The sequence below is a fragment of the Psammomys obesus genome, unplaced genomic scaffold, assembly GCF_907164565.1.
Source record: "Psammomys obesus unplaced genomic scaffold, mPsaObe1.curated_primary_1811, whole genome shotgun sequence".
NCBI classification, from domain to species: Eukaryota; Metazoa; Chordata; class Mammalia; order Rodentia; family Muridae; genus Psammomys; species Psammomys obesus.
Window position 1 is genome coordinate 13,757,965 of NW_026596244.1, and position 21,448 is coordinate 13,779,412.

At 49.8% G+C, this 21,448-nt stretch overlaps 1 protein-coding gene and 1 pseudogene across 3 annotated transcripts in view; both read left to right on the forward strand.

Annotated features, from left to right (window-relative positions):
* Sh3d19 (SH3 domain containing 19) overlaps nucleotides 1–16,304 on the forward strand; it is a 23,399-nt gene extending 7,095 nt beyond the window's left edge. For 2 of the 3 annotated variants that reach the window (XM_055596507.1, XM_055596508.1), the window contains 8 exons: nucleotides 1,778–1,850; nucleotides 2,729–2,859; nucleotides 4,680–4,738; nucleotides 8,238–8,440; nucleotides 8,697–8,749; nucleotides 10,841–11,027; nucleotides 11,341–11,438; nucleotides 14,554–16,304. In XM_055596507.1, coding sequence (XP_055452482.1) covers nucleotides 1,778–1,850; nucleotides 2,729–2,859; nucleotides 4,680–4,738; nucleotides 8,238–8,440; nucleotides 8,697–8,749; nucleotides 10,841–11,027; nucleotides 11,341–11,438; nucleotides 14,554–14,670 — 921 coding nt within the window. In that variant the 3' untranslated portion in view covers nucleotides 14,671–16,304. Of the gene's footprint in view, nucleotides 1–1,762; nucleotides 1,851–2,728; nucleotides 2,860–4,679; nucleotides 4,739–8,237; nucleotides 8,441–8,696; nucleotides 8,750–10,840; nucleotides 11,028–11,340; nucleotides 11,439–14,553 lie in introns of all 3 variants that reach the window. The other variant, XM_055596509.1, reaches the window with a different exon arrangement.
* LOC129668502 (coiled-coil-helix-coiled-coil-helix domain-containing protein 2-like) lies at nucleotides 4,765–6,242 on the forward strand (annotated as a pseudogene).
* Nucleotides 16,305–21,448: the final 5,144 nt, after the last annotated feature.

Genomic DNA, 21,448 nt, shown 5'->3' on the forward strand with positions numbered 1-21,448 from the left:
GATGGGGGTGAGGAGGGTGTCATTGATGGTGGTGAGGATGGTGTCATTGATGGTGGTGAGGAGGGTGTCATTGATGGTGGTGAGGAGGGTGGTGAGGAGGATGTCATTGATGGTGGTGAGGAGGATGTCATTGATGGGGGTGAGGAGGGTGGTGAGGAAGATGTCATTGATAAGGTGTTTCTTCATATGAAAAGACTTGAGAGCCCAGCTGTGGAGTCATGTGCCCATTATGTTAGCACTCAGGATGCTGAGGCAGGAGCATCGTGGCTATGAAACCATGCTAGTCTACATAGTGAGTTCCAGGCCTACCTGGAGATACAGCAAGACCCTGCCTCAAGAAACAGAGTAAGCAGAGCATGGTGCCATGGGCCTTTAATCCCAGCAGAGGCAGGAGAATCTCTGTGAGTTTGAGGCCAGCCTGGTCCATAACACAGCAGCAGCAGGAGGAGTGGGAGGAGGAGGAGCCAGATGCAGTGGCTCACACCTGTAATCCCAGCACTAGGGAGGCAGAGGCAGGTGGATCTCCGTGAGTTCAAGACCAGCCTGATCTACAAAGTGAATCCAGGACAGTTAAGGCTACACAGAGAAAAGAAAAAGAAAAAAGGAGAAGGAAGAGGAGGAGGAAGACACAGATGGAAGAGGAGGAGAAGCAGTCAAACCAAAGAGATGGCAGCCGTCAGTAATGAGGCGTTCCTCCTCAACCGCCCGCAGCTAGTCCAGGCCGCTGCTTACCCAGCGAACGAGTACTGCGTCCTGTCTGCTAATTGACATAGAATTGCTGTTGAATAAGCCATTTGGGTTAAATAGGAAGGCCAAGCAAGCACAGGAAGTAACATTGCTTTCAGACTGGAGGATGTATTCAGTCAAGTGATAATAAGTGAACTCCGGTTTTTCTTTTGTGAATTATACTTTTGTGGGAAGTCATTAGCTGCTTTCATTGCAAAAAGCAAGAGCATGAATCCAGAACTTCTCTCTCTTCCTCATAAAGAGCTTCCATGTGAAAGCTGTCTTTCAGGGTTAAGTCAATCGGTTGAAGGGGGAAGCACCATTGAAAGGCAAAGTGGGTAAATCCCACAGCTTTGAGGCAGGGTAAGTGGTCTGGGGTTTTGTTTTTATTTCTTTCAAAGTTTTTAAGCTAAACAGTTCTGTTTTATCTTCGTTTTTTCCTTTAAAACCAAAATGCTTATTTGGGCTGGAAAGATGACAAGTTAAAATACTGCTGGGCTGACAGGATGGCTCAAGGGTTAGGAGCACCACCGGCTGCTCTTCCGGAGGACCTGGGTTCAATTCCCAGAACCCACATAGTGGCTCACGACCATCTGTAGTGAGATCTGGTGCCCTCTTCTGGTGCGGGTGTACATGCAGGCAGAACGCTGTATACAAAAATAAATAAATCTTTAAAAAAGAAAAAAAAGGCATCCTGCCACTTTGTAGAAGACACAGGCTCGTTCTGAGTAACTGCAGTTCCAAGGAGCCCAGGAGCCTTCTTCTGGGCCGTGTGGGTGCCAGGCTGTGTGGTACACAGACATAGCGCAGGCGGAACACCCACACGCATACAGTAGGGAAACCCTGAAAAGCAAGCTCACTGACGTGCAGCTGACATCTGTCCCTGTGCCCCCGCCAAGCACGTGCTCCCTCTGAGGCGAGAACGGTTCCGATTCTAGCTCCGCTGTGCTAGGGCGTGTTCTAGGGCCGCTCTTTGAGGGCTCCAGTGAGAAAACAGTGGTCTCAGAGAGAGAAGTGAAACCTTGTCTATTCACAGCCCTGCTTCCCCCAGGACTCGGGCCACACTCAGAAGCCTGCTGACAGCGGGGCTCCTCACGCTCTGGTTCTCCATGACTTCCCAGCAGGTGAGGACAAACAACTAATGGAGCCCGGGGCCTTTCAAAGCCCTTCTCCTCACTGCCTGAGCCTGCGGGCATCTTACCCATCAACCCTACCTTCAGGAAGGGGCCATGCCCCAGTCATGACAGAGCGTAGCTGAAAGCCGGTCCTTTGAAAGGGATGGGAGGTTCCCTATCCAAATAAAGAAATAGCCATTGCTTACCAGTTACAAACCTTAACTTTGTGGTGAAGTTTCAGCTCAAAATAACATTCTTCGGAGGCTCAGACAGATCGTTTACTTGCTTAGCATTGTGATGAAGTTAATTCTAATTCAATAAGTAAAGTGGGTTTTTTTTAATTATAATGTGTCTCACCCACCCCTTACCTAGGACATCAAAGTATTATGTTTTTGTAATCATTTTAATGTTTTCTTTTAATTATTTACAACTTATTTATATACATTATTATATATTTGTGTACCCAGAAGATTAATTTTTATTTTAATGTAAATAAAGTTTCTTCCTGAAGAGCTGCAGGATTCCCTTAGTTAATGTTTGAAGTTGCAGCGGCTTTTAATGGCGTCTGGGAATAATGGTAAGGGTGTCACACCACAGGCCTTCCAGTGTTGAATGTGTCTTCAACGTTGGCACATTAGGACTCACTGGCCAGGACAGTGGTGGTTTTAAAAGCTGTTTCCCTTAGTAAATACATCTAATCTTGTCCTAGAAAAGAGAACCTCTAATATCAATTTTTTATATAAAATTGCATGAAAGACTTAATTTAATCAGTATAATCTAGTCTGTCAGCGTCCATGGAGAACACTGCACTGTGGCCAGAAGTAAGTGCTCTTCGTTCTCGGCTTTACCCACGTGGGCATCTGAGGACCGCTAATTCTGTATTGCAGAGCAAGATGATGATCTGAGCCTCACATCTGGAGAAACTGTTTATCTTCTGGAAAAAATAGATACAGAATGGTACAGAGGGAAATGCAGAGGGCAGTTCGGCCTGTTCCCTGCCAATCACGTCAGAGTCGTGGTAAGTGGGCTGGGTTTATTTCATTTGGCCATGTGTTCGGTGAGTCAGTGAGACTCAGAGATGGGAAGGGATAGCGAGGAGCCAGGAATCTTGAGTTCCCCTCTCTGTCTTCTCTTCATCGTGTGGCAGCTGGACTGTTCTTCCCTCACAGACTGGCTTTGTCAGTAGTCAGCTATGGAAGGGCTACGGGCTCACAGGACTCTACCTGCTGACCTGTCTGACAGAGTCTAGGGGAGCGGAGCAGTGTCTTCAGTTGTGTGCCCCTTGCTGGGCCCGCCATGCTCTGGAGAAGCAGTATCAGCTGACCGATCGTTTACCCTTGGAGCTCTCTTCAGCACTTAAGGGTGGTTGTTTGAGAAACCGAGGGAACCTGAGTTAAATGCTGTGAACAGCTGACAGGATGTTCTTTGGGGACATAGTTCTGTGTCACTTTGAGAATACCAGGACTCCTACTGGAGGTCGTGGTCCACTGATGGTTTTTCACGTAATATTTTCAAGTCTGATTGGCGAAAACTGTACTGAAGCATCACAGTTTTATAGCCCCCAATAGCTTAACTTGTGAACACACTCCAGAATGTCGAATGTTTATGCTCAGCCTGGGTAGCTGTGAAAGAGGGAAAAGCAAGATCGCTCCTTGAACTTCTTATTAATAAGAAAAATATGACTCTCTCCCCGATATAACCCACTGTTACTATGAAATATCAGTAACGCTAACTTAAAAGTTAACAGCTTACTTTTGAAGGGGAAAAAAACAGTAATTTTCCTTTACATCAGAAGTTTTGAAATCTAAGCATAACAGGAAATCTGCATTTTTCAAATAGAGAAGAGTTTGAGCGTGTTGGATTTGAAATGTAGGGTCTTAGAAACTGCCCATTGCAGATGTGGCCCGGTTCTCTGGAGAACTCCAACCACAAGCCCTAGATTAGTATTGAGAGTAATGTTAGTTTTAGCAGTCCTCTTCATTTTTCTTCTGCCCAGCCTAACGGTGCTTTAGAAAGCACAGTTACCACGCTGGACTCCATTGCAGCCAGGTGGCCACGTCATCCGTATAAGTGTCACTCCTAAGACCACAGTTTAAAGAATGTTTCAAGATACCAAACTTGCCGAATTTATCAGAAAGGGTGCTGATCTACGTGGACCTCAGGCGCTTAAGCAGTTTTCTTAAGTGCATGCTTATGGCCAGGAATCCTGTTCCATCCCGGATCTACTATTTCCCGCGTCAATGAGCACGGGTGCCATGCCTGGCACATGCCCACTCGGCAGACTGCTTCCTTCTTACCCTGTTGGTGTGAAGGGGAAGTTCTCTTCAGTGAATGGAAGAGCAGCAAACCTGAGCCAGTGCTCCGTGTGGAGACCGGGGACGGGTTGCAGAACCTGCCCTTTGTTTGAACAGGGGACAGCAGCACGTGTGACCTGCTGGCTGATGGAGTCATAAGTGCCTCGGATGAAGTGTAGAACTGTGGGGATATGATGACGTCACTGTTGTGCTCGTGGCGGCTCACAGGGCGGGAGGTGATTGCAGCATCAAGGAGGGCAGCGCCAAAAGCTCTTCTCCCTCGCCTCTGTAGCCCTGGCCAGCCTCCCCTTCGTGACCCTCCTGCCTCAGCCCCCGTGCTGACGTCACAGGAGAGTCTCTGTTTTTTTTTCCAGCACCCCATTTTGGTTTTCTTAGTTTTTAGCAGCTGCACCTCCAATACTTTCAACAGCTAGCCTCAGTGTTTCAATTTCAGTCACGAAACCTCTAACTACCTGATGTTAGATTTATCTTAACCAAATTATGAAAAAAAAGCAAAGTGTTAACATAATTTTATCTTTGCTAGGTTGATATTCCAGAAGGAAGAAGTGGAAAAAGAGAATCATTTTCATCTCACTGTGCTAAGTAAGTTTTCTCTGTGTCCTTTTGTACAAAATAAAAAGGAGTTAGCAATGAAGAATTTCTTTTTTCTCGTTTTTTTGAGACAGGGTTTCTCTGTGTAGCGTTGACTGTCCTGGACTCGATTTTGTAGATCAGGCTGGCCTTGAACTCAGAGCTATCCGCCTGCCTCAGCCTCCCTGAGTGCTGGGGCTAAAGGCGTGCGCCATCACACCGCTGCGGCAGTGAAGAATATCTAAGCTTGATCATTTCCATTGCATGATGACACAGCCTCTCAGAGTCTTTAACTCCAGACTTTATGTGCTTAGGTGTGACAGTGAGAGGCTGGAGGTGCGGCTCCGGGGTCAGGATGCCTCCCACTCCTGCAGAGGACGCAGGCTCAGTGCCAGGCACCTAGATTAGGTAACTTAAGACCACCCGCAGCTCCAGTTCCAGGGATCTGCTGGCCTCTGCTGGTGTGTGCGTGCACTTTTTTTTTTTTTAACTAAAAGCAAGGCTGAAGAAATGGTTCAGCAGTTCAGAGCGAGTCGCTGCCCTTGCAGAGGACCTGGGTTGGTTCACAGCGTCTGGGCTCCAGGGCACTCGATGCGTCTCACCTCTGCAAGCGCCAAGCGTGCATGTGGGGTGCGTATGCACTTCATGCAAAACATTTACACACGTAAATGAGCAAATCTTAAAAAAAAAAAATAAAAAGCTTTTAAAAAATAAACTGTCAGGCCGTGGTGGCACACGCCTTTGGTCCCAGCACTCAGGAGGCAGAGGCAGGTGCATCTCTGTGAATTTGAGGCCAGCCTGGTGTGCAGAGGGAGTTCCAGGACAGCCAGGACTACACAGAGAAACCGTCTGCAAAAACAAAAACCAGGCAGTTTGTCATCTCTGAAGACTAAAGCTACTAGCTTGTCGGATGCCTCGTGGAAGCAGAAGCCTCACTTCCAGGCGGCCCCTCCGGCCAGCCGGGTGCCTCAGAGGAGGGCTGCTCCCAGAAGGGCACCTGCAGCTCAGCCTCCAGCAGCGGCTCACCCCGGCAGCAGGCCTGGTGGCCCAGATGGCGACCAGTGCCGCTGCTGTGGCTGTGGCTCTGCAGTAGGGCTCACCCTGGGACACGCCGTCACTGGGGCTTCAGTGGAGGAGGCAGTGCTGAGCCACAAGGCCTGGCATCACCCACCAGGAGCCTCGGAACCCAGCTGCTGGACCGGCAGTCACGTGGGCCTTGCTCTCTTGAGATCAAGCAGTTTCTGGAGTGTCCCAGAACCAGAGCAATGTCAGGCTCCTCGAGGGCTTCAGCCATGCGCTGCGGCAGTGCAGAATTGCAAATGGCTTAATCTAATCAAGAAACTCAAACTGAAGAAATGTAAGTTGGCTCTGCATAATTGGTAGAGCAAGTGTGGACCCTTATTTCTACTGTTCCGTTGCTGCCGAATGGCCATGAAAGAGTTCTAACTGTAGTTGTTCACTGAGGCTTGAAGCGGTGGTGGCTGGGCACGTGTTCAGCCTCCTTGCACTAACTGTATTGTGTTTTGTGAGTTTAATTCTGAAAAAAAAAAAAAAAAAAAAAAAAAAAAACAGCGAAAAGAGAGAAGAAACATTTTCAAAGAAAGTGCAGCAGGCTGGTGGGCCCTGCGCCGCCTTCCCAGGCCGGGCTGCAGCGAAGCCTCGTGGCTCCACCTGCCTCGCCTGGCCTCGGCCCACAGAAAGCTCTGTCCCAGCGCGCTGTCGAGTGGCTTCCTGGTTTTTTAGAAATGTCAGCTGTCTCCCTCACGGAAAATATGTCTGTCTTATAGACATGTGAACCCTGCAAGAACAGCCAGTGAGGCAGGCCCTGGCTTCCAGCCACGCAAACAGGAAAGCGCCTCTTAGCAGACTCTGCGTATTGCTTTGTTTCCGGGGAGGCAGCGGTGGGGGAGGAGCTAAGCTACGGGACCTCCCTGTGTCCTGAGACCTTTCCAGGGATTTATGTGCCTTCTATGCCTCGCTGTAACTCTTGTGTGATTTAAAGCTCTGCCACAGTGCAGCTTTATACTCCAGTCAAGAGCAAATTAGTGCAATTCACTACCTGGTGAAGACTGTAAACCTGTCTGGGAATAGGTCAGACATGAGGAGACGTTCCCAGGGGACAGGAGAAGATAAATGCAAAGGTTATCGCAAACAGGAAACTTTCAGTGCTGAGGCGTCGGATTGCGCTTCAGGTTTCAATCCTGCTCTGAGCCCAGATGCCATGAGGGCAGCTGAGTTTCAGTGGGCTTGGGCGGCCGTGGATCCGCTGACCCCACTTGAATCAGAATCTGATTGCAGCAAGGGCCAGCCTGTCCTTCATGGGCAGCTGTTTTCTCTCTAGATCTCTGCTGTTGAAACTTCCTTCCTGGGGTCTCAACTCAAAGATTTGGTATTACATCAGACCTTCTACAGACCAAGTTTTATCTCGGCTTGTATCTTATTTTCAGTCAAAATTGCAGGTCACGGAAGGGTTGAAGCTCAAGATCTCAGGAATGTACCTCCTTCTCCTTCTCCTTCTCCTTCTCCTTCTCCTTCTCCTTCTCCTTCCTCCTCCTCTGCCTCCTCCTGTTCTTGCTCCTCTTATACTTTTTAATTTGATTTTTTGAGACAGGATTTCTCTCTGTAGACCAGGCTGGCCTCCAACTCAGAGATGCACCTGCCTCTGCCTCCTGAGTGCTGGGATTAAAGGCGTGCTCCACCACAGCCTGGCTGAATACAGCTTCTAAAGGTGAGACGCAAACCTTACTGAGCAGCAGAGCTGATGCCAGTGTCTGTTTCCTTTGACCTTGTAACTGTCGGCCTCACTTGCACCCTCACTGGCAGACTCGGCACATAGCGAGCGTCCTCCGTCAGGCAGGCGCCCCTCACCTACTGTCCTCCTTCTGAAGCAGACATACGATGCTGTGCCCTGAGAGTGTCAGGGGAAGCACCCCAGGCCCAGCGTGTCTGCTTGAAAGGGGGTAGACAGGGCCATCGATTGCTTTGGCACAAAGACATAACCCCAGGGAGCCTGGGGAGATTCTGTGGTTACAGGACGGCAGAGCTGAAGGCGGGTGTGCAGTGTGCACCAGCCAGGCGGCTGCTGGTCAGGGCGCGGCCTGAAGTCTCTGGCCTCGAGCTCGGACCTTCTGTGTGAAAAGCTTACTGTTTCTCGTGGAAGGTTTTTCATGACTATGCCTCGTGCCCTAGGAAGCAGGACCCTTCCTGAAGGCCGAAGGGCCGTTGGGAAGCTTTCGTAACGTCACCACTAGAGAGCGCCTTATTTTGTTCTCAGAAGTGGTGCTGGGCACAGGAGTGCCCACTGGGAGGCAGAGGCGGGCGGATCTCTGTGGCTTCCAGGCCAGGACAAAGGGAGTCCAGGACAGCCAAGGCGACACAAAGAAACCCTATCGAAAACCTAAAAAAGAAAGTTTTAAAAAGTGTTGCGCAGCGGTAGAGTTGAAAGTGCAGCCATCTGCGGTCCGTCTCGTGTCCGTGTTCTTGTTTAACCGTAACCGTGTTCTTTGTTCAGGGGCCCACGGTGTGTTGCTCGGTTTGAATTCATTGGCGACCAGAAGGATGAGCTGAGCTTCTCGGAGGGAGAAGTCATTATTCTGAAAGAGTATGTGAATGAGGAATGGGCGAGAGGAGAGATTCGAGACCGAACGGGGATCTTCCCCCTAAACTTTGTGGAACTTGCTGAGGACCCCCCCACGCCTGGTGCGGACGTTCTGAGTGAGTGTGGGGTGTGGGTGCTTTCTGTGTCGTTGCCTGACTCAAACGAGCCGGTTGGAGAGCGCTTCTGTGTCGCCACACTCCTAAGCTTACGTGGAAGGGTGATTTGTTTGTGAGGCTGGTTTTATTCATTCCCGGGGGGGCTAACACTTAAAGAGGCTGGTCTGGAACACCGGCCCAGCTCGCCCCCCGACCTAACAACTTTCCCCTATCGCTATATGGCCTTCTCATCTAACTTTTTTTTTTTTTAATGCAGGCACAAAGGTACCACCAAAGACCAAAAACGAAGAGCCCAGCTCCAGTTCTGAGGTGGGCCTCCTGAGTGGGCAACTGTTGGGGCGGCCTCACTTAACCCTGGGGGAGCTGAGAGCTATGGAGGAAACAGCACAGGGCCACTCTGTTGCATAGAAATGGTTAGAAGATTAGATGGCAGCTGTAATACTGCACGTAAGATTCCTAGGACATGCAGGCCCTGCGTCCCCATTCTCCTCTGCTATCACAAGTATTCCGTCCATTACTGTCGTCGGAGGAATGCTAAGTTGGGGGCTTGTGTTGCCCAGGTGGCCTTGAACTCCTTATTATCCCGCCTCTGTCTCCCAAGTGCTGGTATTAGAAGTATGTGCTCCAAGTCTGTTGTTTGCCTGGCCTCAAATGCCTGGCTGGCCCCACCTCAGCCTCCTCCGTGCTGAGATGCAGGTGTGGGCCACAACCCAGCGGTAAGGGGCTCTTGTGTTTCTGTGTTAGTGTTTCAGTCACTGGGAAGGGAAGGCACTCCAGGCCCTGGGGACTGTCCTTTCTGTGTCCTGCCATGTCTCCCTCACAGCAACCCTGAAATGACTCTCACAGTGGCGTGGTGTCACATGTAGCCAGGACACGGCAGCACCAGGCTGGAATGCCTTCCTGGCTGCCGAGTGTTTGCCTGCCAGAGGCTCTGACCTCTTCACAGGCCAGAACAGTCTTCTAATGCACTGGAGGGAGTAAAGACACGGTTTTGCTGTGTAGACAGGCAGGCTGCAGACTATGGAGATGGGCCCGCCTCTGCCGAAGGGCCTGGATTAAAGTCGCGTGTCAGTGCCGGGTGGATAGGTGCTCTCTTCTTAAAACCTTGTTGTTGTTAATTTTTTTAATGTGTGGATGGTTGGTTTTGTTGCACGTATACTGTGTATCATGAACATGCAGTGCCCTGGGAGGCCAGGAGGGGGCATCAGATCCCCTGGAACTGGAGCTAAGGCCTGTGGGCCACCATGTGGGTGCTGGGACTCAAGCCCAGGTCCTCTGGAAGAGCAGCCAGTGCTCTTAACCACTGAGCCACCTCCCCAGCCCCATGCTTCCTGAGTGTGTGTCTTCTGCCTGTCTTTGTGTCTCTGTGTGTGCACCGTATGTGTGCAGGAACCTGTAGAGATAAGAAGTGAATGCCTTACCCTCTGGAACTTGAGTCAGTTTTAAGTTGCCATGTGAGTGCTGGAAACCAAACCTAAGTCCTCTGTAAAGCTCTGTTAACTGTGGGGCCATCGCTGCAGCCCCACAGAACATGTTCTCAATGGAAAAATTAGAAGTAGCCTATCAGATTAGACTACATCACAAAAAAAGCTGGGCTGCGATAGCACAGGCCTGGAATCCCAGGACTTGGGTGGCAGAGGCAGGCAGACCTCTGTGAGTTCAAGGCCAGCCTGGTCTATAAAGTGGGTCCAGGACAGCCAAGGCTACACAGAGAAACTCTGTCTGGAAACTTAGATCACAAGAAAAAATTCTGATTAAACATTATATGTATCTTAAAAGTAGCAAAACCCGGCTGGAGAGATGGCTCAGTGGTTAAGAGCACTGTCTGCCCTACCAGAGGTTCTGAGTTCAATTCCCGGCAACCACATGGTGGCTCACAACCATCTATGCTGGGATCTGATGGCCCCCTTCTGGCGCGCAGGTGTACATGCAGTCAGAACATTCAGATACATTAAGTAAATAAATAAATTTAAAAAGTAGCAAAACCATAAACTCTGTTACACTTGTAAATTAAAATTATACTTTTAAAAAAAAGTTATTGGAAACTTATTTCTGAAACCTAACAGTGACATTAAAATATTCGGTAATATGAAGAAACCAGTTTTGACCTCTTACAACCCCTTTGCTGTTTTTTGATGTTTATTTCTGTGTATATGTTTACACATACGTGTGAATGGCCTCAGAGGCCAGAGGAGGGTGTTAGATCCCGTGAGTTGGGTTACAGGTGGCTGTGAGCCTCCTGACATGGGCGCTTGGGAAGTGAAATCTGGTCTTCAGGAGCAGCAGCTCTCGGTCTGAACCACTGGGCCGCCGTCCCCCTCGGCCCCTTAGCCCCTATTCCTCATCACCTTTGAAGCTGTTTGGGATAAGCCCTCCTTACCAGACTCCTTTGTGAAGCAGGACAGCAGCCCTTGTGGGGAGTGGTGCAAAGCTCTTCACAGCTTCTCGGCGGAGACCAGTGAGGACCTGCCCCTCAGCCGCGGAGACCGCATCCTGATCCTCGAGCGCCTGGACTCTGACTGGTACCGGGGCCGGCTGCACGGCAGGGAGGGCATCTTCCCGGCAGCCTTCGTGCAGCCCTGCCCAGGTACGACCCCGCCAGCCGGCCGAGGCTTTCCGTGTCCATAGCCCTCTAGCTCCCACACGCTTGACCTTGCTTTCCTGGCTACTCAGGACGAGATGACTGCTGAAGTCCCCCCTAACTACCATAGTTAGACAAGGGGAAAAGATAAAGGTGACCTGAAGTCGGCTAACAAACAGACTTTGTACACTTTTTCCTGCTGAGTGAACATCCTTTATCCTTTTGCAAGTTAACTCAGAACTACTTAAAAATTTAGAGCGACAAGGTTCTTGGTTTGTGGCTTGTGGTCCTGCATGGTTGACATTCTGCATCTTTGCAGCTGAGGCGAAAAGTATGGCTGCTGCCGCGCTGAAGGGGAGGAAGGCCAGAGCCCTGTATGACTTCCTGGGGGAAAACGAAGATGAACTCTCTTTCAAGGTCAGAATGGGAATCTTTTTCTGTCTTTTTACGCCTCACTAGCCCTACATACTTCGCAGTGTATGTATGAATGGAATATTGGTCCTCACCCGATCCTGAAGAGCTCTCTCAGACCCTGACTGTAAGGGGAGAGTGGACAGACCTGCCAGAGCCGGGCAGGGCAACAGCCTATAACTCCAGCTCTCGGGAGCGGAGGCAGGAGGATCGTGTATTTGAGGCCAGCTTGAGCCTCTAGTGAGCCCTTGTCAGAAAAGAAAAAAGAAAACAAACAGCAGGGAAGAAGTGAGCCCTGCCTGTTTATATCACCGACGGTCATTTAGGACTGAGGAAAGGCCTTGCCTTAGCAATCCCGCTCTTCAGACAATCCCTGTGTCTTGGCTTTAATATCACTTTGTTGTTGTTTTGTTTTGTTTTGTTTTGTTTTGTTTTGTTTTGTTTTTCAAGACAGCTGTCCTGGAACTCACTCTGTAGACCAGCTGGGCTTGAATTCACAGAGATCTACCTGTCTCTGCCTGCCTCTGCCTTTCTCTGCCTCTCTGCCTCCCGAGTGCTGGATTAAAGGTGTATGGCACCAAACCCAGCTTAAAACTCATTCCTCTTTTGAATGGTGTTAATAAGTAAGAGACAAGCCTCTCAAATGAAGTTGGTAATTCTAATCTTTTTCCAGTGCCTTGATCCACAAACTCCGAAAGTTCGGAATCTGTTGCCTTGTTCCTCCCCAGTCTTGCAAGCCAACAGTTCAGGATCTATTCCTTATCTTCAGATAAAATGTTGCGGGTGAAGACTTCGGGTTCAAACCTTAGGGTGTCGTTTGGCTTTCGTGTGTGTGGGTTCCCTCGGTTCACAGTGTACCGCAGGGACAGGTTGTCTCCCCACAAGTGCCTGGACCGTAAGTCAAGTAGTTGTGGAGTTTTGTTAAGGGAACCTCTACTGCTTTCGGTGGTATTGGTCGTTAATATTTTATTAAATATGATTTAAATACAGGTGTGCGTGTTGGTAGGTAGGTATCTTACAGGTCCTAGCAGTCAGGAAATGACAGTGGTTAGGAAGATAGCTTGAGCTATTCATTCTATCATACTTTAAGGCAAATTTATTTGTAACAAATTGTGAATTACAAAATTTTACAGAGTTAAGCGAAGTAGAATACACAAATGACATCTGATAGCTAGCGTGTTTTCCTCCCGGTCTTCATAAGGGAAAGAAGTTAATCACGTAATTTTGAAGAGAGCTGTGTAGTAGTACTACAGAGAAATGTATCCTGGTAAAGATACTCTTTTGAAAGTAGCCAGGGTCCTCTTAAACCTCTGCAGAACCTTCAATCCAGGCTCTAAGAAGTTATCTGACACCATGAAGAACACAGTCCGATGTGTTCGTCTGGTAAAGGGGTCATAGTTGGGACATGTGACGTTCTGCCACCGTGGCTAATTTAGATGAAATAAACCTGTAGTCTGTATCGGGGCAAAGCCCTTCACATGGGACGGGCTATGAAATCCATGTTGAGGCCAGAGAGGGATAGAATAAGCCAACACTAGCCAAGAACCAGAGAGTGTGCTCAGGCCATTACAAGGCAGTTTGGGAGTAACTGTCTGCTGTCAAGTGTGGTGGCCTCGGCGCCTCTCTGTTCAGAACGTGGGCCCTAGACCACAAACACACCGAGGTGTGAACTCTGGCCCTACACTAATTATATGCACACTCCTGGCAAGCTACGTTCAGTTTTGTTTTCTTTGTTGTTTTCGAGAGACAGGGTCTCTATGTCGCTGAACTGGCACTTACTCGGTGGACCAGGCTGGCCTGGAACTCAGAGCGCCACCTGCCTCTGACTCCCAGAGGCTGGGATTACAGGTGTGCGCCATCACCCCTTGCACGATCTTATGTCAACTTGATAAAAACTAGAGTAATCATGAAGGAGGGAGCATCACTTGAGAAAACACCTCCAAAAGACCCAGCTGTTGGGCGGGGAGGGCCAGCTCGTGTGGGTGGTGCTCGCCCTGGGCTGGTGGGCCTGCGTTCAGTGAGACACAGGCTGAGCAAGCCATTAAGCCACACCCCTCCACGGCTCAGCACCAGCTCTGCTCTGAGCTCCTGCCCTGGCTCCTTCAGGGACGGACCACGGTGGGGAAAGAATGCTTTCCTCCCCAACTCGCTTCTTGGACATGCAGTTTTGTTGCAACAATAGAAACTTAACTAAGACATATGCAATTCTTTGTCTGTAAAACGAGGAAATCTAGAACTGGGGCCATGGCCCAGTGGGTAAAGCACCTGCTCTACATCTGAGGACCGGGATGTGGATGCCCAGACCCCGTGAATGCCAGGAGGGCATCACAAACCAGTGGAGACAAAAGCCAGCTGTGCTAGCCAGCTGTGCTAGCCAGCTAGCGGGCTCCGGGTTCAAGTTAGAGCCCGTTCCTCAGCGCATGAGGTGGAGCATGATACAGGAAGACACTTGGCATCAACCTCCGGCTTCCGTGTGCACACACACGAGTACCTGCTTCTGCACACACGAGCCCACCCACAGAACACACACGCATGTAGAGAGCACAAAAAACCATGAAAAGGCCTTTCCACAAAATGTTGCTCACCTCTAAAAATGTGGTTAAGTTTTTTTGTTTTTTGTAAGGAATAGACCAGGACAGGGCACACGGGAAGCAGACAGCTCAGTGCTTCAGTCTTCACGGAAACACGACAGCCAGCTGCCCCTCTTAGGCCGTGGCGTGAGCAGCGTAGCCGCACCGTCCCTCCTCTGCGTTTGTCTGTCTTCCTGCTCTCCAGTTGTGTACTGCGCTACACCTGCGCTGTGCCCCCAGTGACCGCCACACAGTAGGCTCTCTGCAAACACGTGTCAGATGGATGGTTTGTGTGTCTGTAGCTGACACTGTTACTGATCAAAGAGTGGTTCGGGTTAGGAATTGTGAGCGTGGGAGCATAAAACTCGCAGGAAAGTCAGCAAGGCGGAGAGTGGCAGGGTGGGGTTCGTCCCCTGCAAGGCTTATCATTCACCCTCTCTGCCAATCACGATGAGTTAGTGCAGAGCCGATTGTGCACGCCGCTCCAGGTGGGCTCGGCGACGCTGCCCCTCGGAACGCAGTAATTATTTCCACCTCCTGTCTTCTTCCAGGCCGGAGATGTAATCACAGAGCTGGAGCCCGTGGATGAGGCCTGGGTGAGCGGAGAGCTCATGGGACGGTTCGGCATCTTTCCCAGGAGCTACGTCCAGTTTCTGCAAGCCAGCTGAAGTCCCGCCTGGCTGTCCCTTGGCGGGAGAACTCACTTGAACATTCACTTTGACTATCAGATATTTTGCACTATTTTTTTAACAGAAAGAGAAGCATCTAAGACATATGTGGCACCCTAGGATTTGTGAGAGCAGAAAGCTTGTAGCTTGGGCGCTCGGTTCGTAGAAAGGCCTACGTTCTCCACGTGCTCGGGAAGCGGTAGGGGGAGGGCGGGCAGATGCACACTTCCCGGGGGAAGCTCCTGGTGCCGGCCTGGGAGGCTCACGCCTGGGCCCACACACCTGTCCCCCAGCACACGGAACTGACCGTGCTCTTCATTGCCACTTTAGTGTAAAAGGAGGGCGTCTGACAGTCTAGTTGCCTGTCAGGACACGGGTGGTAATCATTCGTTTTTGATATTCAAATGAATTCTAACAGCTTGAGCACACGGGGCCAGTTCCTGCTCAGGACAGACAGTTTGGTGGAACATTTACACGCAGGTGGGAGATAAGTTCAGGTTCCCCCAGATGTTCCGGTGTTTCCCAGCATTCCCCATTTGTCCAGGGACTTGAAGGGGTCAAAAGAACCAAAACCACCCCTGAGACTCTAATACAACTAACTCTTCGTAGACCTGCCCTCGGCTCTCCCGCAGCAAATGCCGTATGTTAACAGGGTTATTATAAAGCACACTTTCTGAATCTGCAATCATTCCTCTGACAATTACTGGAAGCCAAAGGAAAACTCATTTTCTTTGCATTACCCCAGTAATACATAAAAGCTGTGTCTTGTTATAGTAGTGCGTTATGAATCATGGATAGTATCTTAGAGTTACAGAGCAAATGATAAGATGAAAACCAGTACCAAGCCCCTGTCGCTCATTTCTTCTCACTGTAATCAGAAGGAAAAGTACTTTAAGAGGACTGAAGGCCTGGCGCAGTTCCCTCCCCCACACCTGGCACGCCCCGCCCCCACCCCACCCCACCCCCTCATCTCTTCACAACTAGCCCAGTAAATACAAAACCACTTTCCTGCGTCCACGGTCACACGTTCTGAGTTTAAAAAGTGGTTCTTGCGTGACTGAGTCGACTACGGTTTACAAACTAAAGCCAATGGATTGAAGACAATCTTCCTAACAGATCGGTGAGTTAACATTTCACGGGAATGTGAGACCGGCGGCTCGTGGCTTCTCCTGTTAGCTCCAAGTGCTGGACCCCTTCTCGGTTTCTGTTCTCCCCACCCCCACCCCGTTATCCAAGAGCTGGCGGCCAGCGGCTCCCTGGGCATGCGGCTTCTGTAAGGAAGTAGCATTTACTTTGTCTTTGACTCAGTTTTCCACCCCCGGCATGTGACTGCATTTGACTTTGGAATTTAGGACCTGGGGTTTGTCCTACATGTTTTTGGGGTTAAGAATGTATCAGGAAAGTTCTTGTAAAATTTCACTCAAATTGATTTTATGAGAATGGGACTGCTTAAAGTGTTACTCATTTTCAGCAAGCAGGGCCAGGGGTGTGGAGCGGGGCATGGATTGTGTCTGCCTGTGGGGTCTCAGCATTTGTTGAAGAAGAAAATCCTCTTAAATGCCGCCTTCTGTCCGCAGTGGCTGTGTATCTACTTGACACTATAATAAACCTGAGCTGAACTTTTCAGTCCCTGAGCCAGGCTCTACTGCGTTCTTTAAATACAGAGGTGTCTTTCTTCTCCTTGTGTCTCCAGTGTTTGCACGGTGGGTGAGGCGGCTGTTTGCTGGGTGGGTTTGGGGGACAGACAGACGGACGACTTCCGCAGTCTTGAGTCTGCTCAATGCGCTTGCTCCTTGTTGACATTTGGTCTTCTTCTGCTGTGCTCTGTTTGGCTTGCTGTTTGTCTCTCTCTCTCGACGAACAGGAAGCAAAGTGTGGCTGCGGGTTCCCACAGGTTCACTCTTATTATATGTATTGACCGAAGTTGAGGCAGCACTCAGCAGTGTTCAAAGAAAAGTAATTGTAAGCAGAGGAAATTTTATAAGAGATAAATGGAAATGGGCTGTTGTTTGCTTCTGAATGTTAGGTGAAAGCTTGCTACCCTTCATCTCTGTCAGCCAGCTTTTCGTAGCTGTGCTGAAACCCTGGTTATAAACAACTTAGAGGAGAAAGTGTTTGTTTGGGCTACAGAGTTTTCAAGGCCATCTGTTGTGCAAAATGGAGAGCAAAACCTTTCAGGATCAATCAGTCTTTGAGGCACCTTCACACCCAAACCACACATCATACAAACCTCCACAATACTCAGGTTTCTTTCTTCTAGGTGAAAAATGGAGAAGCCATGTTCAGAACATTCTCCTTTTTTCTGGGTTTGCAGTGTGGGGACTGAACCCAGGTCCTGGCGCATTCAAGGCAAGCACTGTACTCCTGAGCTACCTTCCCGCAGCCCAGAGTATTATCCCGTGAACACTGAAAGATAATGTGTTTCCTTAGCTGCCCTTGGGCTAGTTGCTGAAGGAGGAATGTAGCTTCTTTTGTTGCTCTTGGAAACATTTGGAAGAGAGAATATTAGTGTATTCACCAAAACGCATCACTAGAACTAGCATTTAAAAAGATCCTTACAGGATGCTGAGTCAGTGTCCCTAAAAATCAGTTTGTATTTAGTTTCCTAACCTTAGGTGCAGACTCCTGAGAAGACCGCGGTGGAGGGATGGGCCAGCCGCCAAGATCGTTCTCACTTCGCTGTGAACATTAATGTTATCTTTTAACCAATGTCAGATGCACATAGACCATAAGGTTCATGACTCGGTGTCATTCTGAACGTCATGGAGTGAGTTCGTAGACCGATTCGTTTTTCAGCTCTTCAGAAATTTCCTCTCAGAACTAATGGGAAATCGTTCTCCACCTTACTCCACTCCTTCACTGGGTGGAGCAAAATCCGTGGCCTCGCTCAGAACACGGCCTCCATCTAGGGGCCTCTCCTCTCATTACAGGTGGGGGACCGAAGGCCCCCAGGGTTTCAGGGCGTGTCTGCTGCCACAGGCAGAGCCCTGACAAGCTGGTGCTGCTAGTGGCCAACCCAGCGTCTTCCCGTTGATGATGCTGAAATGATGTTTCTCTTTAGCTGTTAAAACTGTCTGTATGGCTGGAGGGATGGCTTAGCAGTTAAGAGCACACCCTGCTCTTCCAGAGGACCCGGGTTCAGTTCCCAGCGCCTGCGACAGGTGGCTCACCACTGCCTCTGACTCCAGCTGCCGAGGACCTGCATCCAGATGATTCTCACTCCCACGGACACAAAGACGTGGGTAAAAATAAAAGAAATGTTTAAAGTGTTTTGGTATCTCTGAGCCTATAAACGTTACTATAGCACATGCAACCCACGGGTGTTCTTATGAGCCCAGACCGGGAGACTGATGCGGGGAGGGGTGGGAGGAATTGATTATATAGAACAAACTAAAGCTAGGAGAATTCCGCTAAATAGTTATTTGTGTGTGTGAATGTTTTGCTCATAAAGTGTTAATCCCTGGAACTGGAATTACAGATGGTTGTGAGCCACCGCATGGGAGCTAGGGATTGAACTGAGGTCCTCTGCAGGAACAGCCCCTGCTCTTAACCACATCTCTCCAGCCTCTGAAGTGGTCTTTCAAGTAGAGAACCCTAGCCAGGCTGGTGGTGCGTGCTGTAATCCCAGCATTTGGAAGGTAGAGGCAAGCAGGTCAGGAGTTAAAGGTTACTTGGCGACTTAGAAAATGCAAAGCTAGCCTGGGCTCCAGGAGACCGTCTAGGATGGCGTTCTCAACCTTCCCAGTGCTGCGGCCCCTAACTAACAGTTCCTTGTGTTGTGGGGACTCCCAACATTATCTCGTTGCTACGTCATAACTGTGATTGTGTTGCTGATGTGAACAGTGCTTTGTGACCTGGGAGCCGCCGGTCTGGACAGTTTCGGGGATGTCCTGTCCGCCTCAGTGTTAGAAACTGTCCACGATAAACAGCTCCTTCCCCTACAACTGAAACCAAGTCTGTAGTGTGTGTGAGGCTGGGAAACAAGCCCTCTCCAACCTACACGTCAGATAAAGGAAAAACGAGGAACCTGGGAACCTTCTGGATGATCTTAAATAATTGAATTTCTTATAAGCAGCAGTCTTTTTGGTGTTTGTAACAGGTTCTCCCTATGTGTGCCGGGCTGAGCTAACTCATGCTCATCCTGCTGAGCCTCTCAAGTGCTGAATTAGCCCCAGGCCTGGCTGAGCAGCGATCTAAATTATCAGTTTTCTTAATAAAAGGCAGGTGTGGTGACCCACGCCTCTAATCCCAGCATTTGGGAGGCAGAGGCTGGTGGATCTCTGTGAATTAAAGGCCAGCCTGGTGTACAAAGCAAGTCTAGGACAGCCAAGGCTACACAGAGAAGCCCTGTCTCTAAAAACCAAAAAGGGGATTGGGGAGTAAAGGAGAGAAAGGAAGGAAGGAAAGGAGGAGAGAGAGAGAGAGAGAGAGAGAGAGAGAGAGAGAGAGAAAAGCTGGGAGGTTGTGGCTCATGCCTTTAGTTCCAGTACTGAGGAGGCGGAGGCAGACAGGTCTCTTGGTTCAAGGCCAGCCTGGTCTACAGAGTGAATTCCAGGATGGCCAGGGCTACTTTAAAGAAACCATGTCTTGAAAAACGAAACAAATAAGATACACCTGTTCTCGTCTACCTGTGGGGGCTGGGGGGGGGGGGTCACTTCAGCCCAAGTAAGCCTAAACTCAAACTCGAACGTGAAGCCAACTTGAGCGGTATAATGAAACCTCAATAATTCGGAGTCCAGCACAGCAGCATACCCCATGATCCTAGCACTTGGTAGATGGAGGCCAGAGGACTAGGAGTGCAGGGTCATCCCTCCATACACAGTAAAATCAAAACAAAGCAAGGGCTGCAGAGATGCCTCAGAGGTTAAGAGCACTGGCTGTTCTTCCAAAGGGCCTGAGTCCAATTCCCAACAACCACACGGTGGCTCACAACTGCCTATAATGAGATCTGGCGCCCTCTCCTGGCATGTAGGAATACAGGCATAAAACTAAAATAAATCAAGGAATCGCCAGGCAGTGGTAGCACATGCCTTTAATCCCAGCACTTGGTCACAGAGTGAGTTCCAGGACAGCCAAGGCTATAGAGAAATGCTGTCTCGAAAAACAATAAAGAAATAGATCTCCATTTATTCCTCCGACCATGGTGAAGACTTTGTTAGGAGCCGTCATCTAAAGACCCCCACAGCAGCCTGTCACTGTTTCCCAGGCCCCCATGTGGCCAACAGCTGAAGGCCAGAGTCATTCCTTTTCCAAGGCCTCCATGCAGTTACCCTCAAACAGGCTGCTCAGGAGGACTCTGCCTGACCGTGAGCAGGCCCAGGTAACCCCACAGTGACAGCTTGGGGAAGCTGAAATAAACAAGGCACACCTTAATCCTCAGAAGACAGAGACCAAAGGCTACCCCAGGATACCCCAGGACTTTGAGGTTAGCCTAGTGAATGTAGTGAGTTCCAGAGCTACGTAACTCAACCCTATCTCGGACAAACTGAAAGTGGGGCGTGGGGCCACACACCTTTAATTCCAGCAGCTGGGAGGTGAAGGCAGCTGAGAGTTCAAGGCAGCCTGGTCTACAGGGTTGCTGGCTGGTGGGTTCCTGGACACCCGGAGCTGTGTAGAGACCCCGTCAGAAAAACAACTCTGAACCCTGCAAACATGACTCGAGTGTTCCGACCATCCTGATGTTGTTCCTGGAGTAGACGGCGTCAGGGTCTAGCAGGTGTCCTAGCGGGTGCATACAGAAGATTTCTGAGTACCTCAGCGAGGGGGGTGGGGGGTCAGGGCCACATCCTCCAGAGCAGAGCCCTGAGGTAGGAACCAGTGTTGTCAGCCACGGTGGATGCCGGTCCTGACCTGGGGTGCTGGACCCAGGCCCCAGTCCTGCATGTGTGGAAGCTAAGAAACCGTGACAGAGGAGAAATAGTGTCTCTAGGCTTGATTCCAGTGCTGAGTGGGGTGAAGGTAAGTTCAGTGTGGGAGAGCGGGTGGGACCAGAGTGCTGCAAAATGCAACAGAGCAGTGAACTGGCTGGAAACCAGCACCTTCATGTAAATACGAGGCTGCTGCTTCTCCAATGACCGTTACACCGCTGACCTGTGCTGAACCATGAACTTCACTAGTCTGTGCCACACCTCCACAGGTGGCAGCGTGCTGGAGCAAGGCTTGTGGAACCCCAAGTCCTGTCAACAGAGCATCTTTCATGCAGTAAAACCCTGAGACACGAGTTCCAGCACACCCGTGACTGACTTACAGCCCTTTGACAGTAGTTTGTTCCACTTTTAAAAATGCTTTAACTGCATGGTGGCATTGATGTGTAACCCCAGCAAGTCATAAGGGTAAGAAAAAGGGTAACTTAAAGGGCAGCCTGGGCTACAAGTAAAGCCATGTTGTGGGGCAGACTCCATTCCCTTGTCCAGGAGATGCCTCTCTGCAGGATCCTGCGCACGTGACACATACATTCAGGTACACACAATTCATTAAATTCCCGGATAGAAAGTGCATGGAAATATTATTATGCAAGACCTCAACAAGTACTGTTAAAACTTCCGACAACCGAGCAACTGCAGTCAGCCTAGACCAGTGTCCACCTAAGGCATCCTCAATTAGCCTCCTGAGGGCAGCGCGGTCCACACTGAGGGTAGTGGAGGCTTTCAGGTTTGCGTTTGATTACAAGCTTTCCTGAGACACAGGTGAAACCGTAAGACCGTTGGCCACGCTTCTCGTAAGACTTTCAAGCTGCCCTATAGGTAGGCCTAAACCTCACCGAACAGTACCGTAATAA